At 39.8% G+C, this 25,298-nt stretch overlaps 2 protein-coding genes across 2 annotated transcripts in view; one reads left to right on the forward strand and one right to left on the reverse strand.

Moving 5' to 3' along the window:
* Positions 1 to 2,144: 2,144 nt before the first annotated feature.
* LOC140238754 (large ribosomal subunit protein eL22) lies at positions 2,145 to 6,349 on the forward strand. The gene is made up of 4 exons (XM_072318649.1): positions 2,145 to 2,173; positions 4,180 to 4,302; positions 4,972 to 5,093; positions 5,930 to 6,349. The coding sequence occupies exons 1-4, from the start codon at positions 2,165 to 2,167 to the stop codon at positions 6,072 to 6,074; spliced, it is 399 nt and encodes a 132-aa protein (XP_072174750.1). The 5' UTR covers positions 2,145 to 2,164; the 3' UTR covers positions 6,075 to 6,349.
* An 8,184-nt stretch (positions 6,350 to 14,533) lies between these two features.
* Positions 14,534 to 25,298, reverse strand: part of LOC140239233 (polyamine-transporting ATPase 13A3-like) — a 60,414-nt gene continuing 49,649 nt past the window's right edge. The window contains exons 20-27 of the mRNA XM_072319110.1: positions 24,352 to 24,476; positions 22,967 to 23,142; positions 22,117 to 22,227; positions 20,943 to 21,175; positions 20,174 to 20,494; positions 18,625 to 18,773; positions 17,953 to 18,041; positions 14,534 to 15,350 (exon numbers count right to left, since the gene is read on the reverse strand). Of these exons, the coding sequence (XP_072175211.1) occupies positions 15,153 to 15,350; positions 17,953 to 18,041; positions 18,625 to 18,773; positions 20,174 to 20,494; positions 20,943 to 21,175; positions 22,117 to 22,227; positions 22,967 to 23,142; positions 24,352 to 24,476 (1,402 nt within the window). The 3' untranslated portion in view covers positions 14,534 to 15,152. The remainder of the gene's footprint in view (positions 15,351 to 17,952; positions 18,042 to 18,624; positions 18,774 to 20,173; positions 20,495 to 20,942; positions 21,176 to 22,116; positions 22,228 to 22,966; positions 23,143 to 24,351; positions 24,477 to 25,298) is intronic.

Consider the following 25,298-nt stretch of genomic DNA (forward strand, 5'->3'; position numbering starts at 1 on the left):
CTTATTGAGATTGACTGCTGTTTTTGCATTGACAATGCACGCAAACCGAGTTGCATTGAACACCGTGTTGTACAAAGCTTTATAGAAAATGCATTGACATAACATGGCGATTCAGTTGAAATTTTCATACGAAATTTTGTCCTTGATTAAAACCATTAAATGAACAGTAAATTTTCGTGTTTTCCCACACATCCTTATCAACGGCACTCAAAGCCAATACATTTTTGGCTATGTGCTCTGCGCGCAGTGCAGTGCATACTTAGCGTTCTGTGCGCCAAAACTATGCGGTCAATTTTAAAAAGGGTGGTCGATATGCAGTAGGGCTACCATACAACTACAACTTAGCTTTACAGTAGATCGTCTAATGCCTATTTTTATTTGCCGTGAAACTACATGGCTTGACGACAGGAATGACTTCCACAAGAATCGAAAGATTCCTTTTCAGAGGTTTAATATTATAAAATGTCATCCGGTCATCAGCTCAGCTATTGCACAAATGAAAACGTGACACTGTTGTGTTGTCACTGGATAATGTGATACCAAGGTAAATAACATTAGCCAAAATAAAATTTAGGTCCTTTAATTAAGATTCATGTCAAGAGGTAACTATACACAGCCCAGTCGCTGTACATGGTACGTCGCGACAGGGCTGTACGCGCGCGACCACCAACCACTAGGAGAGCGACGTAATCGTATCACGATAGCTTTGAATTTTGATACTTAACATAATTTTTGTCACCTCAAACTCATCGAGTATACTCTTCAATATTTACTCTACATCTGATGCTATCAGTATTCAAATGTACGCAATGAAACTTACCGAAATTGATCATCATATCCAGCATGTCCACACGGTACACAATCTTTCACGCCAGGCCTAACTATACACTTGAACACAGCACAGTCGCTGTACATGGTACGTCGACGTACCATGGAATTGCGCCAGAAAGTGTCATTTTATTTGTTCCACGGACTTATCGCAAGTGGTCTCCATGGACCCAGTGTGGCGAACTATTCTTCTGTAATAGAAACATGCATTCAACGTGAGTAAAGTATTCTGTTTGAAGGAGAAAAGTATACATTTTCCTAAGTTTTGTAGTTGTGTTGAGGTTCCTCACTTTGAGGCTGCATGCCGCGCTCGTCAGACGCTGTTTTCGCATAGCGTAACAGCGTCTGGTCGGGCTAGTCAAGAGGTAAACGTTAGGAGTAGGCTAGACAGAAAGATCCGTCTGTCCGGAGGACTCTTTTTATAATTTGCCATTAACGCTGTCCTCCGTACGGAGGGGATCCATGAAGCCAGACGCAGTCTCCGCGGAACATTCCCCGACGGACAGATACAGACCGATCTTTCGGTCAAGGAGTAGGCCTACTAACTTAGGACTAAAAATATAATCTAACGTTAAAACTGATAAGATGATTTAAAGATCTTAATTGATATTCTTTTTTCTAAAGACTTTCAATTTAAGGATTGTATGCCTAACAACAGTTAGGTCTAACAGTTAAATTTACATGATTATTAGACTTCAGCCTTGGCAATGCCAATGCTGCTAACTTAATGCTTTTGCTGATCACTGCTGATTTAAACTGAGAATGTGAGATTGTGAGAATAATAAACACCAAAAAATAATTGCCAAAGAAAAACATGAAAACTAAGCTTTTATTTTTAAACAATTGCAAAAAACTTTCGGTGATGTAAACGTACGTGAAAATGCAAAATTAATGATCAACTTACCAGTTTCACACAGCTCCTAAATGGATTTTGGGCAGGCCTACAACATCCAGAATGCAGGAGATCTCGAGTATCGTGTATGTAACCTATAGACAGTCTCTATAGACATGATAGACGGTTCCTCTGTAGCTGTTACGCTGTAAATTACAGTAGAAAGCACAGTACAGGATCAGTGTACAGGTGCACAGGTTTTTCGTGCGTAGATCCCATGTACTTTCATGTACAATTGTATCTCCTTTAATATTTGGGATTTCATTTATTGATATAAAATATATTGACACAAAAATTGTTATTTCAAAAATTAAAAAGGCTAAAACAATTTTGAAAGGCTTATTAAGAATTCATATTAGTATAATATATTTTTACAAGATGTTAAGCTACCGTCTTAAATTGTTCATTTCACTGGCATGGTCTTTTCGACCGAAGACAGAGAACATGCCTGGAGTGAGTGGAAAGTCTGCTAAATATGAAGGATTTTTTAACGAAAAATGCTACCCATAGTTATGCAGAAATTGGTTGTGGTTAAGATGATATATGTCTTGTATTATATTTTGACAAAAGGAAGATTGAATATTGCATTTAAGTATGAAAAATATCGCAATAAATTTGTGTCGGCAAAATCGAAGCAGAATTTTCAACCATGTACGGCATTTATATACAGTGTCAACGTGTAGAATCTAATGATGTGATGCGGTGAGAGCGCGCGGCGCGGTACCGGTGGACATGCATGCTTGCCACGCGTGCGTGCATGGATAATGCCATGGTCAGAATTGGGTGGTGGTTGCAGAAGTTGGAGGATTCACAATCATGTAGACTAGGGTTAATATAACCTTAGCTATGTAATTCTTTTGTTTTTTAACGAAAATAAATTGAGTAGAAGTCTTGTTCAAACAATCGTGTAATTTTGCGCTCGACAACTTTTAGTCGTAATCGTAAGTTACAGTCTGGGAAACTTGCATGCTTGGCGAGGGTTGCAACCTTGCCCCACTCGTCAACACGGTCAAGGACTGTTCTCCCATGAGGGCCCCACCCAGATCCTCAGCAAGAGGTGTTTCCCCCCCCCCCCCCACCTTTTTCCCCACTTCTCATCAGTTTGGCATCTGACAGATGTCCTAATTTTGCACAATTATTGTTCTTTTTTTTTTCTTTTTTGGAGGGGGGGGGGGGAATTGAATTATTGTAATAAAGGTTATACAAATGTTCTAGGGTAGGGCCCTAGCCTACCACTACCAGTTTTCAGTCACCTACTAATGTTAGAATATCATGAATAGACTCTATGGTCATTTGTCACTTGGCACAAGCCAGCAAATTCTGTTGTCACAACCCATGCAAATCACATTTCACATACTGGCACTGCACTGTCCGTCACAGGAAAGTCCTTTAGTCACCTCCGAAAATCCATCAAACATCCCAAATTTTGCTGTTTAGAAAAATGCAGAATAAGTGCAACTTTTTCAAAGTGTGCAAGAATTAGAAATCTCTATATTGTAACTGTTGGTGTTAAGAATCAAGGTCACCGAAAAAGCGTTGAAAATGAAGAAATGCCATTCTCTTGCAAGATTTTTTGCCTATCACAAGCTCAGAGTGTGATCGATGACATCTGCAAAAATACAAAAGAAAAGCAAAATCTCGCACGTGTCGATGCAGTGACTAAATGTACAAGGGCTGAATGCAAGTGCTGACTTGCCAGAATTTAGTCACCAATGTGCACCACAATGTCAGTGATGCAACCGTGCGCCAGCAAGATTGTGCGCAGTGCATTTTTCAGCGGCCTTGTAAGGGCATTGACATTGAACGCACATATCGCCTTTCCGAATTCTAATCGTGTCGGCCAAATTCTGGGTGGTTATCATAGCAATACATTTGGGGATTTTCTAAAGTTCTATGATGTACCCTTGAGTATTTAATGAAATCAAAATTGAGATAAAAGAAGTTTGATATATTTAAGTTGACAAAGATTGATGCAGATATGATTTTGTACGTATTATTTTAATAAAAATTATACTGAAAAAAATGTAAATGACCAAATTCTGGTATTTTGCAGTGTTTTGCAATGATATAAATTCCGGTGTGAGATACCATGGTATTGTAAATATGAAAGCACTGACTATGCATATTCTAGCAAGCTCTGAAACTTGATCTAGCTTGCGTATTAAGTGCATGTGGGCTTGATTGAGGAAGAATCGCCCAAATGCGCAACTACAAATTAACAATGCTAATTTGTGACAGAATTTTGTGGCAGAACCAAACCCGAGAATCAGTTTTTTTTTTTTCTTTATGAAAATCTCTTTCCCTCAGTTTCACAGCTTATATTCTCAGCTTGAGAGAAGTGTCTTCAATGAAAATGGTAAAACCAATCAGTGTGAAATCAGAACATGGTTTCCTCTTTCGGTTTCCCACTGATTCCCAACTCGTGCTCATTTTTGTTTTATGCTTTTTGCCTCTTGTAGAAAACGGCTCAGAAGGGTGGCCGCCCCTCCGGGGCCAAGGGCAAGAAGAAGAAGCAGACACTGAAGTTCACCATCGACTGTGCCATGCCTGTCGAAGATGGTATCATGGATGCTTCAAACTTCGTAAGTGTTTCATGACAAGAATTCAGGGATTCTATGGTGTAATTGTGTCTTATTAAAAATATAGTCGTGGATGAATTTGTCAACCCCAAGTACAATGTGTGATATAATCAAAACGGTGCTCCCTAATAGCTAGTTTTGTAAACCCACAACAACCGCAACAATAAGTAGGATATCTGTTGAAATGAAGCTTGACATGGTAGTTTCAAATATGTTTGTATACATCTTTGTCAGTTCGTATAGGGCCTTTTTGAGGAATATAATTTTCTAGGAGCTGATGGTTTATGAATAATGAGTGATAAGAGCTAAAACTGAATTCTTGCAAATTGATGAAATTCAAAGATGATGTAATTCCCTGTTGCCACTAGCTTTAGATATCAAATTGGGTTTGATGTCTGTAGTCATTTTGCTCGAGTTGAATTTGATGAAAAATGTTAGTCTGTGCATGAGTTTGAGCTGAATGTGCAGATTTTCATTCCCTAAGAACTAATTGGAATCCATCACTGGTTCAGGGCTCCATTCCCTGACCCAACATAGGGACTCCTTCCCTAAACAAAGCCATGCTCAAATACTAGGGACACCTTCCCTAAAATGAGCTCCCTCCAACCCTGCCTTTGTTCTTCTGTCCATCTCGGACTGGACCCTGGATTTTGTGGCCCCTTCACAAAACAGGAACAGTTCCTGCAGGAACGCATCAAGGTCAACGGCAAGACCAAGAACTTTGGCAACAACCTGATCATCGAGCGCAAGAAGAGCAAAGTCACTGTCCAATCAGAGATTGCCTTCTCAAAGAGGTTAGTACTTGGCCCATTTTTTCTTGCCCAAGTTTTGCATAAACTGTTCCAGTTGATTTGTCTTCCTTTTTTACACTTTTTGTAGGAATAGATTTTAGACTGAAGTATGAATATATTACTGCTGTGGTAATCAAATATGAGCATTGTTATGATGAAGCAGACATTTTATCAATAGTGCTGAAAATCAAGAAAGTGCTTTATTCCCCCCCCCCCCCCCCCCCCGGAAATCTAATTGGTAGGTTAAATTGGTCTTGCACTGTTTTCATACCACGTGGCATCTCCAGACAGAATGTGATATAAATGGGAGAGCTTGCAAAAAGGGCTCTTATTTTTGAATCCCATCTTAGCTTCAGTATTATTTGTAGGAAATCCATACTGCATCAAAAGGGGAGTCTGGACAGGCAAAATGTAGTGGAAGGAAGCAACAACAAAATTGCAGAGAAAAGAGGGAAAAATGTATACCTGGTGGCATCATGCAAATTTGTGTCACTTACAGTCGACCTCTCCTTAGTGGAATCTCATTAAGGGGTCAGAGAAAATCCTTGGACACGGTCATGTAAACATCGACCTATTGCCAGTACATAACAGATCTAACACATATATCGTTCGTTTCCATCGGGGGTTGAATTTTTCTTCGACTTAGCCAATATTTTGACTCGTGAGAGATGGACTTATGCGAAGTTGACTGTATTTTGCTGTTCACAGATTAAGTAAGAGCTGATGACATTGATGTACCACGATAAATGTGCACAATGCCAGAGAATTTCCAAATACAGTTCGGGTCACAGATCAGGGCATCTGCAATCATGGTTTAAACTTTTCCTCGTCACACGCAGGTACCTGAAGTACCTGACCAAGAAGTACCTGAAGAAGAACAACCTTCGTGATTGGCTGCGCGTCGTGGCTGCCAACAAGGAGTCCTACGAGCTGCGCTACTTCCAGATCAACCAGGACGATGAGGAAGAAGAAGACGACTCGTAGACGCGATCTCCTTTGCCTTGGTCCATCACGGAGGCAATGGTCAAACATAAAGAATGTTGACGATCTGATACCCATGAGATGTCTTGAGGTCACCTACTCCATCCGTTCCCATCACTGATTTGCTGTAAACGAAACAACTCAGCACTGATTTCAGGGACAGGGTGACAGAGTTATGTTTGACAATGGCTGTATACCTGATGACATGTCATTCAATAGCTGCTTCGGCGATGAACCACGCAAGTGTGAATAAATGACATCAATTTGCACAAAACACAGTCATTCATGTCGTCAGCACTGTTTATTGTACAGTTTGTAGTATGCCTTCAAGATTATCAATTCATCTCATCTATCAATAGATCATACTTCCGAGATACCTGATGATTTTGCAAGACCCATTCCTTATATATTTTCTATTTTTATCCTTTATATCACAAGATACCCAATACATATACACTATGACAGAGGAAATTTCACTGGTCAGAAGCAGTTCGTTTCAACAAGGGTCCCATGTATACGAGATTTGGGTTGTTAGGAAGTTTCATAGAAAAGGTATGTGTGAAGCATCAAACAAGTGTCTTTCCAAAAATCAGTCCTAAGATGTGCATCATAGTGATAAGTGCAGTTCATAATGACAAATCTCTCCGAATTCATAGTGAAATGCATGTGTGTGTGTGTGTGTGTGTGTGTGTGTGTGTGTGTGTGTGTGTGTGTGTGTGTGTGTGTGTGTGTGTGTGTGTGTGTGTGTGTGTGTGTGTGTGTGTGTGTGTGTGTTTACTGCATTTGTACTTGCCTGCAACAGTAACTTCACATAGAAAACACATGTGGACACAATATGCATACATAAGGAATATCTTCATGTAGACAAAAACAAATCAAAAACAAAAAATGGCTTGATAGGATAATAGATCCAAGGCATAATGGCATTGTATTGGAATGGATCCTCATATGTTTGTTTTATTTTTTGGAAGAGATGATTAGTAGGAATTGTTATGTTGTGAAAGTGCCTCTAGTCCCTGGTATATGCAGTAAGGCCTTGTTAAAGGGATGGTACAGTTTCAAATGAGGTAGGGCTTCAGGTTTCCAACATTTTTGGTGATGGTTTTTTGAGATAATGAGAAACCTTTACAAAATATGAAAAAGCATATAATTCTAAAAGAAATTCAAAGTTTAATTGATGAAAACTGATTTTGAAATGGATGAGATATCCCCAAAAAGCGATCCTAGTAAAAGGTGGGACCCACCTTTTATTAGAATCGCTTTGTTTTACTTTGTTTTGGGATATATCGGCCATTCCAAGACCAATTTTCATCAAATAAAGTTTGAATTCCTCTTGGAATTATAAGTGGTTTCTAAGCATCTCACAAAAAGTTTGAACCTCGGCCAATACTATACAATCCCTTTAAGGTGGACGAAGTAAATTTTGGGAGGCCTTGAGAATGTGTGTGTGTGTGTGTGTATGTAATCTTGGCATTTTTTTTTTTTTTGTATTTAACTGTGCATATGACTTGCATGGCAATACGAGTTAACAAAACAGCAGCCAGTGTGACACAATGCCATGAGGTAAATCCATTGGTCAGAATTCTAAAACGAATAACTAGTAGACAAGGCTGAACTGAAATGTGTGATTTTGTATGACTGCTGATGCGATTTTTCAAAAGACTAGATTTATATCTTGAAAGGTCAAATCCCTTTGCATCCTGCAAGGGTACTGTAGAGCAAGAAATGTTAGCAGGACATTTTCGCGATTTGGAGCCAACAGCCTTTTTCATGGCATGAAATTTTCGCGAACTGGAGCCGATGGCCATATTGCAGCATCAAATTTTTGCGAATTGCCACTGGTATTCAATTATGCATATAGTGTATACAAGAACTTTTGTGCATTTTAATTTTGCAAATCTCTGCTTTTGTGAAATTTGCAAAATTAAATTGCATGCAAATATTTCTGGTTTTATGGTACAGTACTTGCAGGATGTGACAGAGGCCTCTTCATGTCTGCTGGTGCCAAGATTGGCAGCAAGTCACCTTATATTGTACGGCTATGCCTTGAGCTCAATACTGCAAATCGTCATGTGCCCGGAAGAATGATGCGTACGCATGGGATTCAAGGAAAGTGTGCCTGTAAGAACAACGCAAACGCATGTGAGGCACATGTTATACTTGCAGGCCTCATCAGTGTTCGCGTCATTCTCCCGGGCACACCTTCCTCGAATTGCATGCGTTCGCGTCATTCTTCTGAACACAGGACAAAATGCTACCTCATGAAAGTTAAAAGTCACATACACACACATGCGCAGACATGACAAAACCGCCTTACTAGGAAGAGGCCCATTTCATCAAAATTCGGTTGTAAATTATGGCAAGTTGCAATAGTGTCATACAGTACAAAGTTATTTTCAAAGTTCTTTGTGCAATTAAACAGAATGATGGCAGACTTCTTAAACTTGGGCATAAAAATGAAACTTTGAGAAGCGGCATTTTTCATGTTTTGGATGGATTTGAGCCGCGCAATCTCTTTCCCCAACAGTCATAGTTGCCTTTGTTATTGCAAGACTGTTATAGGACACATTTTATATCCATTGATTTCACATCACAAAAGGAAATATTGCACAGATTTATGTTTGGTTCAGTTGGTGACTTTTGAGGTACATGTAATGACATCATCACATCTGCCAATTTGAGTACAGTAACATGGGTGAAACTAAAATCACTGATTTATGGAAACGGGGAGAACTCTGAAATTCCCTTACTTCTTTTAGGTCCTATTTTGATGGAACCTGTGCTATCTGAATTGCATCTTTTTCTAGTACAACCGTACAGTGATCATGTCAACACACACACACACACACACACACACACACACACACACACTAATAATGAAACTTGAACAACTTCAAATATACATGAATCTTCACCACGTATGATTTATTAGAAGCACAAACCTATACATGTAACATTTTGTAAATGTAATATACCCTGCATCACCTGTCATTGGACAGAAATGGCATGCTGTGCGAGTTCCTGCTTTTTTGTCCACACACTCAAAAATATTAAAAAAACAAGCAAAAAAGGAGTACATACATGTATCTACTACTGCAACTAAAAGCCACAGATGTTATGGGAACATGATTTGTGGACCTTTCTGAGAGTGAAAATGTTCTGTATGTATATGCCATAAATTTAGCAAGTCTAAATTTTCGCGAACCCGGACTTCCCGATGATTTCACGAGTGGTTAAATTCGGTCTTGTGGAGTGTATCGAACAGAGAAATGTATATGTGTGCGTCACATTCATATCGGGATCAGAGTTGTTATTTTCATGTCTTTAATTTCACAAATAGCACCCGACTCGTGAAATTCGTGAAAATCAAAACTTTGCGAAAATAAAAACTTCGCGAAATTTTCGGCATATACAGTAGTGTCAAGCAGCTTGCTTTGTTCTATGCCTCCACTCCCAAGGCACTTTTTCGACTGTGGCGACACATGCTCCACATATCATATGTTGTAATAGATTTGTACTACTGTATTTCACGGTTGTGACCTTACCTTCGTATATTCAACGTGCCTCAACAGTGATGTGGACTTGCTGAAAAGCAGGACAATACGTATGTTGTGCCTCAAGAAAACTGACAGGGGCGGATCCAGGAATTCTGTAAAGGGGGAGTGCCTTTACAAAATTAAAGGGGGGGGGGGGGTGCACCCTGTGTGCCCCTGCCTGGATCCACCACTAACTGATGCTCCAAAAAACATACAGTTGTACACTGTGTATGGCCCACTCATGGCATTGTATTCAGAATACAGAGAACTTGTGAAATCACTTTGTTATATATCACAAGTTTGTTATATCAGGGTCAGATAAAAATACAAACACAAACTGGTACGAAGTACAAAGTATCTTTGAATTTGGGGCAAGGAAACAAAATTTCTTCAAAGAGAGTTGGTAATGGATGATATGAGTGTACAATGTATTGGCTACCTTTTTTTTTTTTTTTCTTTCAAAGGAAATTCCACATACAGTACATGTATAATGGTACTTTGTATTCGGATTGCCATCTTTCTCGCACGCCCACACACCTGGTCTGTTAGTGTGTACAGGTACTGGTCAAATGTGGTTAAAGGACCAGGAAATCGGGTTACAAAAAACAACAATGATGAAAATGTATACAAATGAAAGTAAAAAAACATCGAATTTTAATGCTTCTTATGAAGAATGTCTCACATTGCATAATATCAATAGCTTGTTTATGAAAAGATGTTCACCCTTTCATGCACCGTCAGTTCATTCAATTGCAGCAATATCAAATGGTGGGTGTAGCATTGGGTAAAGTGAAAAACTTCATTGAAGATTTAAAAAATAAATGATTGCCACTGCCTACCATATTGAGGCAAAGTGCTTTAAACATTAATGAAAATTTCTATGCAAGAACATGATTTCAGCTCTGAATCTGCTAGATTCTGCCGCTAAAAAAAATTCTAAAAATACATTTGAAATCCTTGGAGAAAGACCGTTCATATTTCAATTTACAAAAATTCCATAACTTTTTAGAAAACAAAATATTCAATCTTCGAAAACTTGCTGCAAACAGCAGCACATCATATCCCCGAGAAATTTTAGTGGCACCAAAAAAAGGACAGAAAAACAAAACAAAACCATTTTATACGCAATGATTCTCCCTTTCCATATCTATGATGACATTTGCATAATTTTTAGGTCTAAAAATGAAAGAGTATACACCCTCCTCCTTCTCTTCCACCACTGTTTAAAAAAAAAAAAAAAAGTTTCTAAAATTCAGCAGAATAGTAGCATTTGCCTTCATTGCACTAAAAGTCAACACTGATCCATTAATAAAAAGAAACTGATCTTTGATGGCTATCTTATCTTAGCAGGATATAGCATACCACTCCCAATGCTAGAACATTGTTTGTTTGTTTTTTTATTGTAGGGGTGGGGTCAAAGGGAATGTGCAGATTGAAATACAGCTACACAGTAAGACTGGCAAAAATTATCACCACCGCAGAGTCGTGCCCCTTTACGCCATAACATGCAGGCAGACCAATTACTCTATCATAACTACCACATTATATTTGTATAATGCTGTTACCATGCAAATTGTGAACTTTTTCTCCATACAGTACAAGCTTACTTTGTTAACTACACTTAGGGATATACACGTAGCAGATACTTTGGTTACCAATTCTCAATACACACACAAATTTCCACTTTTCTTTAATAGCACAGTCTTATCTACGGGACCAAGAGAGGAGGAGAAAACAAGGTGTGATATTTTGTAGAGACCATCACACACAAACAGAATGAAGAAAGAATGGGAAGAATTTTGACACTCTTCCCTTTACAGCCTCAGAAGAAATGTAACAATGTTGATTTGAAATGTCTTCATACAATGCAAAACAAAACAAAACTCCTCACGAGTTGTGCAATTCATGAATACACTGAACATATTTGCAAATAGTTGATCCAATTTCCTATGAAATGAAGGGAAATAGCCGAGTTGTTTTTTTTTTTGCGATGTTTAGCAGCATGGCAGTCACATCATGGGAAAAAATTGTCGCAAGTAACATTGGGAGTGACTCAAGATACTTGCTGTTAACTAGATTAAAGTGCAACCATGATTTTGACAACTTGAGAGGCAGAAGGTTGTAAGTCAATAGATCTAATACAGTGTTTGCCTGCTTGCTTCTGTGTTCATTGGCCCGTTGAAGATGAGTCCGGAGTATACTCGGGCAGGCGTCTGTGGGAGATGTGTGTTGTAGCAAAATCAGCCCGTCCTCAACCGACGGCTTAATCAATGACAATCAAATTTGTGAAGATGCTCAACAATATTTTCAACAATTTGTTTATGCATTCTTCATGATGGCATGTCGCGACAGAAATCTTCATAATCAGAGGATAACATCAATAAAAACTTGCATAGAATGCTGCCTGATACACAAGTAACTACTGATTGAACCAGTGTGGCTAGTATGGTCAAGTGGCAGTATTGTTTCACCATCATTTCAGTTGGTACAAATCGTCGCCGGTCACACGAACCGACGAATCCCTCAGGTTTGCGTAAGAATGACAATTCGAGAAAATCGCGCTTGAAGTTAACCCATTTTTTACTTATGGTTGCTGCACTTTCATGTCTATAATTTTCAATTATTTTGTAGTACATCAGACTTCAATTCTTGCTCTAACTTGTGAAGTTTTTATCAAATTGTATTGTTAACAAATAAGCGGAAAATCGTCAGAGCTGCATGCATGTATTTTCGGTTTGCAAAGAATGTTGTCATTTTCCATGTGTGTCTATATGTACATGTACATTGAGCGTTGTCATTGTCAACGCATGTATTACATAGTACGTGCACTGTGCGCGTGGTCAATGAACTGTTGAATCTCAAAAATTACACGCAAGTCAATGCGCACTGATTCGTCGGTTCGGTGACCGCGCGTACGCTTGAAGTTAACCCATTTTTTACTTATGGTTGCTGCACTTTCATGTCTATAATTTCCAATTATTTTGTAGTACATCAGACTTCAATTCTTGCTCTAACTTGTGAAGTTTTTATCAAATTGTATTGTTAACAAATAAGCGGAAAATCGTCAGAGCTGCATGCATGTATTTTCGGTTTGCAAAGAATGTTGTCATTTTCCATGTGTGTCTATATGTACATGTACATTGAGCATTGTCATTGTCAACGCATGTATTACATAGTACGTGCACTGTGCGCGTGGTCAATGAACTGTTGAATCTCAAAAATTACACGCAAGTCTATGCGCACTGATTCGTCGGTTCGGTGACCGCGCGTACGCGCGTACTAGTACGCGCGGTCACCTAACCGTCGAATCGCCTGATTGTTTTAACACACGCGTCTATGGGGAAAACAAATAATTTTCACAAATGGAATTACATACTTCTACAAAAGTGATAACTACATAAAATTACACCGAATTACACACTGAGAATTTCAGACTATGTAGTATGGAATATCTACTATCGAAATGATTTGAAATCTCAAAATCGAAAATTTGACCCAAAATCGAGTGATTCGTCGGTTCGTGTGACCGGCGACGAAATATGCGCTGATGTAACTTGGATGAGCTCTCTCAAATCATCCTGATCTGTCACTATGGGATGCAGCCGAGCAATGAAGTTCAATTCATTTCTTAAATACAGGTATTTCATCTCTTTATTATGTGGCAGCTTCAAACCTCCCCATGGAGAATATCAGGTGTTGAAGTTCTTGCACATGGCAGCAACTAACTTGTCTACCTTGCCAAAATTTCACTGCGTACGGTGTCAACAGATTGCAAGTTAACCACTGTCTGTTAGCATGCTAATTCTCATTAATTCTTTCAGCTGGATATTTTCTTTCGTCTTTGCTTTCACTTAACCTTTGTTAGGACCAGCCCAAATGGTTATCCAGAAGTATAAAATGAAATCAAATATATGACACTTCTCTTTCTTTTTTCTTTTCATTAATCCCTTGGGAGACAAACCCATTGTAAATTTTGAGGTAATGAAATGAATATAATATTTTTTTTTTCCACTTGGAATACTTCTGAGATAAGGTAGCTGGTAACATTTCATGACACTCTTATTTCAGATGGGTGATATGTATTTACAAACATTAATTGATTAAAATCAAATTGGCTCAAATTGTCATCAACCTGTCCACAACGGCTAACTGTCAACTAAGGCCACCCTTTATGTTTTCCCTGGAGTGCCCGCTATACACATGTTTGACTGTACATTAAAATGGAGGATTAAAGGCAAAAACCAGATTTCAGAATGGAAGCTTGAGGGGGCTGTATTCAGTTTGTCAGTTCACACCACCTACTAACAGACACTCCCAGATAGGCACCTGCACACCCACTTTAAAGGTAAAACGTAATTCTCAAAAGAGCTCAGAAATTCATCGTCCACCATCTGAAATTTGCTTGCAGTATATCAAAAGGGTCCACCGGGAAACTTGTTCTGCAGATGTGATTAGCCAGGATAATGAGTTGTTTTGGAGTGATTTTGAGATCAAAAGTGTAAAACAGTTTTGATTGTAGTACACAAGTTTCATCCCTGAATGAACGATCTCGTGCCCTCCCCGTTCAGAAGTGGGTATGTCAAATATCACATGATGATCATTCATGCAGTAGCAGTTAGTAATCCCAAACACCTGTATGCGATTCACTCGTGTGCGGAAGATTGATGGATACTGCTATGGCCCGATTTGAAGTCGATTATTAAGCATTACGTAGCAACCATGATACTGTTGGCATACCTTTTTTGGCTAACATTTCATGTTTTCACTGTTACCTAATTAAAAATCATGTTATCACAGCATTATTTCATATATCTTAGAGCAAAAACCTGATAGTTTCGGCAGGTATGTAGCAACTATATATTTTACATTTAACCCCCTCAGGATCACCAGCTTGGGATCCCATTGATATTGCATGTAATAATTTTGTCAGCAAGACTGAGAGAATTAATGGCACCACACAGCCCTTCTCTATTATACATACCTGACAGATGAACCCTGTCAATTACATATAATCATAGATTTACGCACTATCTGTACAACATCAGTTAATATGCTAGAGATGACGGCAACGACATGATAATGCTGGAAAGAGAATGTATCTCCTGCATAGGCCAAGTAACAAACCAGGGCTCTGTTGCATAAAAAGATGCAATATAACTTAAGTCAGAAAATCGATCATAAGTCTCTGAATACTCAATTCTGACCGTCTGGTACCTGACTTAGGCTTGATTTTCTGATTGATGTTTGATTGCATCTTTTCTTCTTTTTTTTATTACTTTTTGCAACAAGGCCCTGGATACCAGGAGTATATGGTCCATCCAGTCTTATGCCATCGCTTGGTAGTAAAAAAAAAATCAGTGGAGAAATATCATCTCATAGCATCTAGTATAAAAAGAGAAATATATTTACATTTATACATCGTTTCATGCGAAAAAGGTGGATGAAATGCAAATTTGATATCACAGAGAGGCGGGAACACCTTCCGGTGAGGGAGAAGCACCGACGGGAACGCTCTCCCGAAAACTTGCAAACTCCTCGGCCGTTGTCATAATGACCGCATGTCCTCCATCTGCAGCTGCTGGAAGGAGGTGAGGGAGGTCTTCCGGAAGCGCCGACACGACACGAGGCGCATGAGACCCTTCCACGGCACCAGCACGAGCTCGATGATGAAAGCCATGGCCACGTGGGCCATGGCGAACGAAAGAATGATCCCCTTGTAGGCATAGTCTGGAATGTCTTCAATCTGCAAGATGCACAAAAGGACACGATCGTCATTTACCTATTTAAAATCATCTGTACTTTGCAAAGAAACAATACTGTACATCTTTTTTTTCTCACTTTTTGTAAGAACAAAAAACACATTTTTGTCATCACAGTATTAGGGACAGCAACCAAACATATCCCACTGTATGGCAAGTTTCGACCGAGGCTATGATGTGAACTACAAAAATCTATTCCACTTCATCTTTCCATCAACACTAACGAGGGAAAAATCAAAATGCACATCATTGGAAACAGCCATGAGTGGAACTCTCAACTACTCATACTTCTTGAATGTGAGATAGCTAACCTGCCCTAGCCTATAATCTTGGTGGAGGATGCAGCTATTGTCTGTGCTGTTACGCCAAACATCTGATGCGGCAAGACTTTTGTCATTGCTAAACGATACCTCTGATGTGGCGAGACTACGAACAGTGGAAGCATCTACCGCCTGTTAAATATCCAATCGTCTTGATTTAGTCATTGTTTTCTTATTATCAACTATGAATCGGTGGCAGTTTTCTTACGAAAAACTGCCACCAATTCATAGTCAACAATAAGAAAACGACTAAAGCAAGACGAGTGGATATGGGCAGTGAAAGCTTCACACGCATCCACTGTTCGTAGCCTCGCAGCAAAGACAATAGTCTTGCCGCGTCAGACATTTCCATGACAGTAAAGACTACCATAGCTGCATCCTCCGCCTAGATTATAGGCAACTTCTGCCTATGCTCCAGCTGACAAGAAGTGGTACGTCATGAGTATACAACTAAACGCACATTATATTGGACATAAGTAAGAATAATCCACCCAATAGTAACTTTGGAACACTCAAAAACACACAAGGCCAAGCTGAGTGTGTTTTGGATTGTTCCAAAGTTACGGAGGGTGGATAACTTCACTAACATCTGACCAAATAATGTGCATTTCTTGTTTCACAAAATCATGACATGATTTAAATCCCTTGGCAGCCATTTTTGCACATCAATTTGTTTTATGTCACTCTATTCATTTGAATTCACCTCGAGAGCAGACTATGTTTCATCTCTATGTATCATATACAATGGTCAATTAAAATTGCACATGGTGGATATTTAATGCAACATTTGTTACAAGTCTGGCCTTCAGGGGGGTTGTTAACCCATTAGTAACTGAACCGCCCGAAACTGCTCATCTTACTACTCCCTAAAATGCCCAAAACTGCCATTCCGTTTTTTTCTTTTTTTAGTTTTATGCTTTACCATTTTTTTGTTTTCTATAGAATATTATAATTATGTAATTTGAAAGAGGTCAAAGGCCAACAAAAGTACGTCAGAATTAATTCTGTGACGCACCACTCTCTTGGTAAAGTCTTAATAGGCTTTCAAATAAACATAACTTTGCTAAAGATAATAAAAAGTTTTGGTACCTCAAAAGTTTCCTTGAATTTCTTTGTCTTAGTTTGTGTTTCAGGTTAAAGTACCTTTCATAAAATTAACACTGTGAGACTTACTCGCCCCGAAGTGCTCTCATGTCTTAGTAATCATGCAATTAACTGCGACCAGCAGCCCCATACGCACAGCGACCAGCAGTCCCATACGCATAGCGTAATGGGGCTTCGCATTGTAGCATTCAGGATCATGACAGATTTGGTATCGCAGGGTAAATGTCAACTTAAAATCCCAAAAATTCTTCAATTTGAAGACTTACCAATTAAGGTGAAGTATTGAAAACAGGCTTCGGGCAACGTTTGGTTCTGCCTATAGTCCCTTTCTGTTCGAATTGATGACTGAATGTGACTCGGTCGACAGGACCTTGGGAGAGCTACATACACTGAATACTATACAGCCAGTGCATGCGAACACATCACATGCGCACAAATTTCAAGATGTTTGTGTGCGCATGCGCTGGCCGTAGTACTCGGTATTCAGTGTATGTAGCTCTCCCAAGGTCCTCTCGACCGAGTCACATTCAGTCATCAATTCGAACAGAAAGGGACTATTGGCAGAACCAAACGTTCTTCGAAGCCTGTTTTCAGTACTTCAACTTGATTGGTAAGTCTTCAAATCAAAGAAATTTTTGGATTATAGGGTTACATTTACCCGCGATACTAATTTTGTCATGATCCTAAATGCTACAATGCGAAGCCCCATTACGCTATGCGTATGGGGCTGCTGGTGGCAGTTAGCTATGCGTACAATGGGCTGCACGCTGCTGGTCGCAGTCAGTGGTTTCGTACAATAGTTATCGACGCGGTACCACGACGGCTCTGGTACGAAACCATTATTGCATGATTACTAAGACATGAGAGCACTTTGGGGCGAGTAATTCTCACAGACAACGTACTTTAACCTGAAACACAAACCAAGTCAAGGAAATTCAGGGAAACTTTTGAGGTACCAAAACTTTTTATTATCTTTAATAGACAAAAATAAGCATGCAGTGATCTATTTTGCTCAATTTAGAAAGTTGCCAAAATGAGAATAACATTGCTGTACCTTCTAGGGAACAATAGGCCACTATGTATGTAATCTTCAGTTGCTAAAGGGTTAAGTGAAGATTGCACCAATAGCATATTTGCAATAAATTGTGACACGTCTCTTTACCTCCATGAGATCTCGGAGCCACTGCGGTGGGTGGAAGAGGATGAGCACCGTCATGGTGTACATGATGATCAGAGCGAGCAAGAACAGCCCTGCAAGGATGAAGAGAATAAATACATGGATCAATGCAATGAGGAGAGGGTCTGCTGTTGAGGAATCCACACATCCTGTCCCTATCGATTGCATCTGTCACAGAACTTTTTTCCTCTTCCAGGGATGCCAACCTTTTAAACAGCACTGCAGTATTCGCAGGGTTAAAAAAGCATATTTTCGGTGGAAGAACAGTATTTTTACCTTTTCTGCAATAGACATGTGTAGTACTACAATTTGGGGACAATAGTATATTTCATGAAATCTGCAGTAGATTTGGTTAAAAAAGTACAAAATAACGCACAAAACTAACAGTTGGCACCTCTGCTTTTCAACAATACAAAGCAACAAGAGCACTATGCTTGATGGTTCTTTCTACATCTATGCTGCATAGCGCCACCAAAAAATAACCGATATTTTCTTCTTTCCTAACTTACTCATACTTGGAGGGGCAGAAAGACCCTGTCTTGTTTTAGTAAAAAGAATCAAATGTCTTTGTCTCTCAAAGTAAAACTTTGCCCTGCCCTGGACAAAGCGAAGGCCATCAAATTTAGAAAAAAAAAAAAGAAAGAAGTCCTAACTTACAGTTGGTGTAGAGCTCTTGGCGGTACGGTTTGCCCGGGGAGAAGGCGACGGCCGAGTTGAGATAGAGGAAGCAAGAGAGGATGAAGACCGCCGTGCCTTCGTAGCTGGTGACCGTAATGCCATCTTCGTCCCGTTCGGGTGGGTGGTACCTGTCAAGACAGAGAACATACATCTTGAAATGCAGCAGCATGGAGTGTAATGCACATACTGCATCGAAACATAATATATTGTGATTACTGTTAAAGTGGATACTTTCGCGCAACTAATTTTTCGCGCTCGACTGGGTAAGGAGAGTTTTGCGTGTTTTTAATTCCGTGGAATCAAGACATCAACTACTTGAACATATGGCAAGCAAAAATATTTGTGTGCTTTCATTTTCGCGCTACTTTCTCATTGTGCGAAAATTTCGACACCGCAAAAATTTCGACTTTTACAGTACTGTACAAAGCACCGCTTGCTGAATTAAATTTTGCAAACATGGAGCATAGCTTGCAGGGTGGTCCACAACTTGAAATTGGAGCATGTTGCAAACTCTGTATGTAAGAAATTGCGGAAATTGTAAGTATGCAGAATGCACATCACGAGTGCATGCAATATTTTGCAACTGTCTGATTTTTTTGTCTCATGCATTCGCGCACAAATTTTCAAAGTAGTTTGATGTTTTTCAAAGTTATGCACATGTTTTTTACATGTTTGATTACATTTTATTTCGAGAATGTTGTCTAGCATGTTGCCGGCTTTGGAGGATGTTGCACAAGTATTTGAGCACGTTGCTGCAACATGCTCGAACCCCTCATGGACCACAACTTGGCTTGGCCTCCACCTGGGCAATCTCTTCTGCCCCATAGAAGGCAAAATGTGCAAAAATGATTACATCATGGATTATGCATTTCCAGTTCGGTACATATACTCTGTACTGATATTCTTGTGTACACACATTTTTGCATATTGCAGTCTACTGGACTTTTTCGCAACTTGTTGATGTAATCCACACAATCAGAAAAGAAATTATGACTTCTCAGACACGCTACTTTGTTCAAATGTTACTGCAAAAGCTGTTATTTTCGTGAGGGTTTAATTTCCGTGAATTTCGCAAATTACTGTTGGACTGTGAATTTAACAACATGCGAAAATGTCACCATACGCTAGACTAATTACACATTTACGATAGTCTCGATACCAAGTCGCAAAAACAACAAAAAATCTCGAAAAAATGTCCGTGACCTCCTCATTTGCGAAAATATCTGTATGCCAAAATAGCAGCTTACTGTATGTGCCATATATTTTGCGAGTCTAAATTTTGTGAATCGGGAATTCCGGACAATTTCACGAGTGGCTAAATTTGCAATCGTGGAGTCCTGTACTGAATTGAGAAGTGTATGTGCGTACGTCACATTCACATTGGGATCAGTCAATATTTTCACGTGTCTTTAATTTCGCAAATAGCACCTGACTCCCGAAATTCATGAAAATAAAAACCTTGCGAAATATTCGGCGTATACAGTATACAGTACTTGGAATGGCATCTTCTCTGTGACAGTGCACTCACCAGACCTGCTGCTGGGTCAGGGCGTAGATGCCCCCCTGCAGGACGCACTGGACAAAGACGTTGGCCACCATGGAGAAGATGATGGTCACCTCCATGAGCTGGGGCGGGGGAGGCACGCTGGCCAGGATGGGGTACGCCTCGTTGCGCCCCATGAGCAGCACCACCACCGTGCTGAGGATGATGTCGATGTAGAGGAACTGCAGGTCGCCGAGGTAACCGGAGTCCCAGAGGAGGATCATGGCCGAGGTGAACTGGATCATGCTGTACAGCGCCATGAACTTGAACATGCCAAAGGAGGTGGTGAGAGAGGCGCGGCCCTCCCTGAGTGGCAGAAAGGAGTAAGTAGGTAGTGTGTGAGAGAGAGAGTGCGTCTTCGGCAAACACATTGGTAAATCATTTGAGACATACTGATTATTTCCTGACGGATTACAACCTGGCTGTGTTTTGGGAGCTTATGCATGGGGATGAGATGGGAGAAGTTATCTCCAAGTAGCCATATATTGGGTGAAAGCACAGATGTTAGACAAAGTAGACCCGCTGGTCTTCAGAGTAGAGGATTGGGCACAGGGCCGAAGAATGTGTCCTGTAATACAAACTCGCTACAGATAAAGCAAAGCTATCCTACACTCCAAGTAGAGCAATTTTGCAGTAAGTCAGTAAATAAAGCACTTATTGATGTGATGTACAAATGCAAAAACAGATAAAAATTGGAAAGATGTATAGATGGACCAATTGACTGAGCAGACAGACAGTATCACAGTAAACTCACTTCATGACAGTCGGTATGCAAGAGATGTCGTGGATCTTGGACGTGAAGGGCGCCGCCACCGATGCCTCCGCCTCCGACAGGGCCACGCCTGCGTGGGCCAGCTTGAGGGCACCGCAGTCATTGGCTCCGTCCCCGCACATTCCAACGTGGTATTCCAACTTCTGGAAAATTTCGATCAGCTGCATCTTCTGGTCGGGAGACATGCGAGCAAACACGCCGGCATGGACAGACAACTGACGGTTGGGAGGAGAGAAGAGGATACAAACCGACATCAGAAGACCTTTGCTGACATATACTTGTCATGAATATATTTCATAGATATGAGTCATCACTAGATACATTATAAATAGATACACTGGTATGCCAATATTTTCCGAAAATCAATATAAGCATGCGTACTGTGGGGGTGAGTCTATCCGTGAGATTCATGTGGATATTAACTTGATATATTAAAGTGCTCACTGCGAGTCCATAACTGAACATATATTGTTGTAATCCTGCAGTGAATATATAGTATACTGTCAGGATGAATCTATAACAAAAAAACATGTTGACCTATAACTGCCTGCCATGAATATATTCCATGATCTGCCAGTCTAGCCTTCTGACAGACTCATGCATTTTTTTTTTTTTTTGGGGGGGGGGGGGGGGGAGCTGTTGAAATTTGAGTAGACTACTGTAAAAGTGGAAATTTGCACGGTGTTGAAATTTTCACGCATTTCGCGCAACCAGAAACTCACGCAAAAATGAAAGCACACAAATATTTTTGCCTGCCGTATGTTCCGTTAGCTGATGTCTTGATTCCGCAGAATTAAAAACACGAAACTCTCCTTGCCCGGCCGAGCGCGAAAAATTAGTCATGCAAAAATATCCACTTTTACAGTACTGTATACGCCATACATATAGCAAGTCTAATTTTTCGCAAGCCAGGACTTCCCGACAATTTTGCAAGTGTTTAAATTCGTGATTGTGCAAGCCTGTGATTGTGGAGTACACGACTGAACGACACATTCATGTCGGGATGAGAGTTAATATTTTCATTTTTTAAATTCGCAAATAGTACCCGAGTCACAAAATTCAAAGAAGTAAAAACCTTGCGAAATATTCGGCATATACAGTGTAACACTCTGTTTATAAAAGGTGAAATGGATAGAAAATCTTAGATTCGGCCTACCTTGTTCATGAGTTCTGGATTATACTCTCTGATAACGCCAAACGTCTTGCCATCCATGGCGTACGTCGTCCCATTCCTGTTTTCCACGTCTACCATGATCTCTCCAACACCCTGCGACATCGACACAGACAGGGACGCATCAAGATGAGACAAACAAGCAACACACATTTCCTTTTTTCGATTGATTTTACAAATAAATAAAGGAACTTGGGTGATTCACAAAGTTTTAAATAAGTGAAGTTTATCGAAATGCAACAGAAACACAGAAATAAATGTACTCTCGACCAATACACAGCCAGTTTTTCTTTACCCATTCACACAGTGTGACAATGAAATGGTGTGTTCAGTATGTACTCATGTAGATACATATATATTCTCATTCTGTAAATTAACTAATTTTAAGCTTCTTAGTATGTAAATGCATGCTGCTGTGTGTGAGAAGATTAAAGCAATGATTGAGGTAACAAAGAAAAGATTGCTCTGCGAGTCTTGGTTGAGCTTTGGTTATGTTATCGTCGCTGGGGTGACAAGACCTTGTATCTGCAATTTTGGTGAAAATGACTTTTTTGCATTTATGGTCAAATAATCGGTTAAGTGATGTCCTGTCCATATCCTAGTTGTCTTACCCCAAAAATGAAGCCACCATGGCATGTCAAAGGAACGGCTGTCCCATTCGGTATAGTGCTCTGGCCGCCATGTTTTTTGGCTCTCCTGAACATTTGACATTTTGTAGATAAGAGGTCTTGTCGCCCCAGCGACGTTATGCTAAAGGAATACATGTACATATTTAAGAATACAAAAAAAAAAAGAGGAATATGTTTGTCTTTTTTTTCCTCCTCCTCCTCCTCACCAAATCTCCTTTTGTGCACAGCTCTTCCTTGGTGTCATGATATTCCATCACACTGTACTGAACGTCCAGTTTGTCACCGTTAAGGGGCGTGGCAGCCTCCACCAGCATGGCACGCCCCCCTGGCTGGATGATACCACACTTCCTGGCAACGTTGACCGCCGTCAAAATATTGTCTCCTGCATTCCATGACAGAAAAAGAGAGAGAGAGAGAGAGAATGAAAAAAAAAAAACCCACTTTACTCTTTTCTTTGAGGAATATACAAGTCATCTTTTTTTTTTTTTCAAGTTTGAAAACGATAAGCAAATCTGAACATTTCTGGCCAATGTGGGTTAAAGGGATCGTATAGTTTTGGTTGAGACCTAATTTCAGGTTTCTCACATTTTTTGGTGAGATAATGAGAAACCTCATGATATATGAAAGAGCATGTAATTCCATGAGGAATTCAATGTTTATTTGATGAAAATTGGTTTTGAAATGGCCGAGATATCCAAAACAGAGCGATTCTAGTAAGTGTGGGACCCACACTTTATTACGATTGCTTTGTTTTACTTTGTTTTTGGACGTTTCAGTCATTTCAGACCCGATTTTCATCAAATAAACTTTGAATTCCTCTTAAAATGTTTTGCTCTGTACTATTTTATAAGTGTTTTCTTGGTATCTCGCAAAAAGTTAAAAGCCCAATTCTCATCTCCACCAATACTGTACCATCCCTTTAAGTACTACCCAAATGCAAGTTATGCCAGATCTTTTCTAAGCCTTTATAAGCCAATGCACTCTGTTGCAACATGCTAATGTCTCTCGTTAGCGGTCAGTTAATTCCCCAAAAACTTGACCCTACTGTGAGTTACACATCCAATTCCGATGTAGAATCACTCCAGTCCCAAAACCAAAGACCAAAGTGAAAAAGTGCGGATAAGGGGGACAAGATAATCTCTACTCGTTATCAGCATCCGGATATCTGTGCTTGTTGAAAAAGTAAGGAAGTGAAAGGGCAGGGATGCCAACCTTAGATAAAACAACTTGGAAGTTTTCTCAGGGCTGAAAAGGCATATTTGGGGGGGGGGGGTGGGGGGAAACAGTATTTTTACCTTTCCTGCAATAAACATGTGTTGTAATACAATTTGGGAAAACAGTATTTTCCATGAGACCTACAGTATTTTTGGCAAAAAAAATGCATAAAACACTGCAAAAAGTTGGCACAGTTGGCACCTCTGTATTAATCTAGAGTAATCATTTACAGTGTAGTTCAACATAATGTCAAGTACTTGCCTTACCAACTCAGTGACATGTTACTTTAACAGGTGTAAGCACATAAAAGTGTCTCCCGAACATCATGGAAAAAACAAAACAAGAAAAGAACACCCAACATTTTTAATACTGATACCTGTAATCATAACAGTTCTGAGGTTAGCATCGTGGAGTTCCCTGATGGCGGGGATCGTCTCTGGCTTGAGTTTGTTCTGGAGAATGAGGAGGCCTAGGAACTGCAGGTCCTTCTCCACTGAGTCCCTGAAATAGGGGTATAGGAATTCCATGATGGACCAATCAAATCATGGCATTCAGGTCACATGTGCAATATGATATGCTTATACTTGATGCAGTCACCCCACAAAGCAGACCATGCATAAAGCTATGCTGGTATGGTGAAGAGTCAGATTATATAGAAGAGTGCCATAGAGAATATAAAGTGTGTTTAGTTCAACCACACAATGTTCAGCAAAACTGGGATGTATATATTTTGGGCAAGAAATAAACAAGATAATTCATTTTGCACATCTGTGCCTGCACATTGTTTTTGCTCAGAAATATGGAGAATAACTAACAAGGATTTTCAGAGGATTACATGCAATATCACGTGACTCAAGAAATAAAACTATTATCCCAAATTTCTGCATTAACTACAGTATTTCACAGCTTTTCAGTCAAATCCACACAACATAACACTATGTGCAGTTCAATGTGGAGGACATTTTTCCCATTCGCCCAGCTGGGCATTGGACCAAGTTGTCGAATGCACATGTAGTGCCGTTCACTTACATCTCCGGTGTGAACACAAGCCAATACCAGTTTTTGTATTGTGTACCTGTGCATTCCTTACCCCTGCAATTTTTTTTTTTTTGTCCACCAATAAGCGTCTGGTACTTTGTTTTTTTGTCGCATATCTTCATCACATACTAAGCCAACAATATTACTAATTGATGCCTAAACACGTCTTGTGTTTGTTTTTGTTTTTGTTTCTGTCACTATGTGACCTCAAATCAGTTGTATACCCAATGCTAGGTCATCCAGCCATCATCTTCTTGGGCACTGATATCCATGACTAAAGTCTGA

The sequence above is a fragment of the Diadema setosum genome, chromosome 15 (assembly GCF_964275005.1).
Source record: "Diadema setosum chromosome 15, eeDiaSeto1, whole genome shotgun sequence".
In the NCBI taxonomy this organism is placed as follows: domain Eukaryota; kingdom Metazoa; phylum Echinodermata; class Echinoidea; order Diadematoida; family Diadematidae; genus Diadema; species Diadema setosum.

Coding starts and splice junctions, on each gene's coding strand:
- LOC140238754 (XM_072318649.1), top strand. Junction 4,303..4,971: donor TCATGGATGCTTCAAACTTC/GTAAGTGTTTCA, acceptor TTCACAAAACAG/GAACAGTTCCTGCAGGAACG. Junction 5,094..5,929: donor GAGATTGCCTTCTCAAAGAG/GTTAGTACTTGG, acceptor CGTCACACGCAG/GTACCTGAAGTACCTGACCA.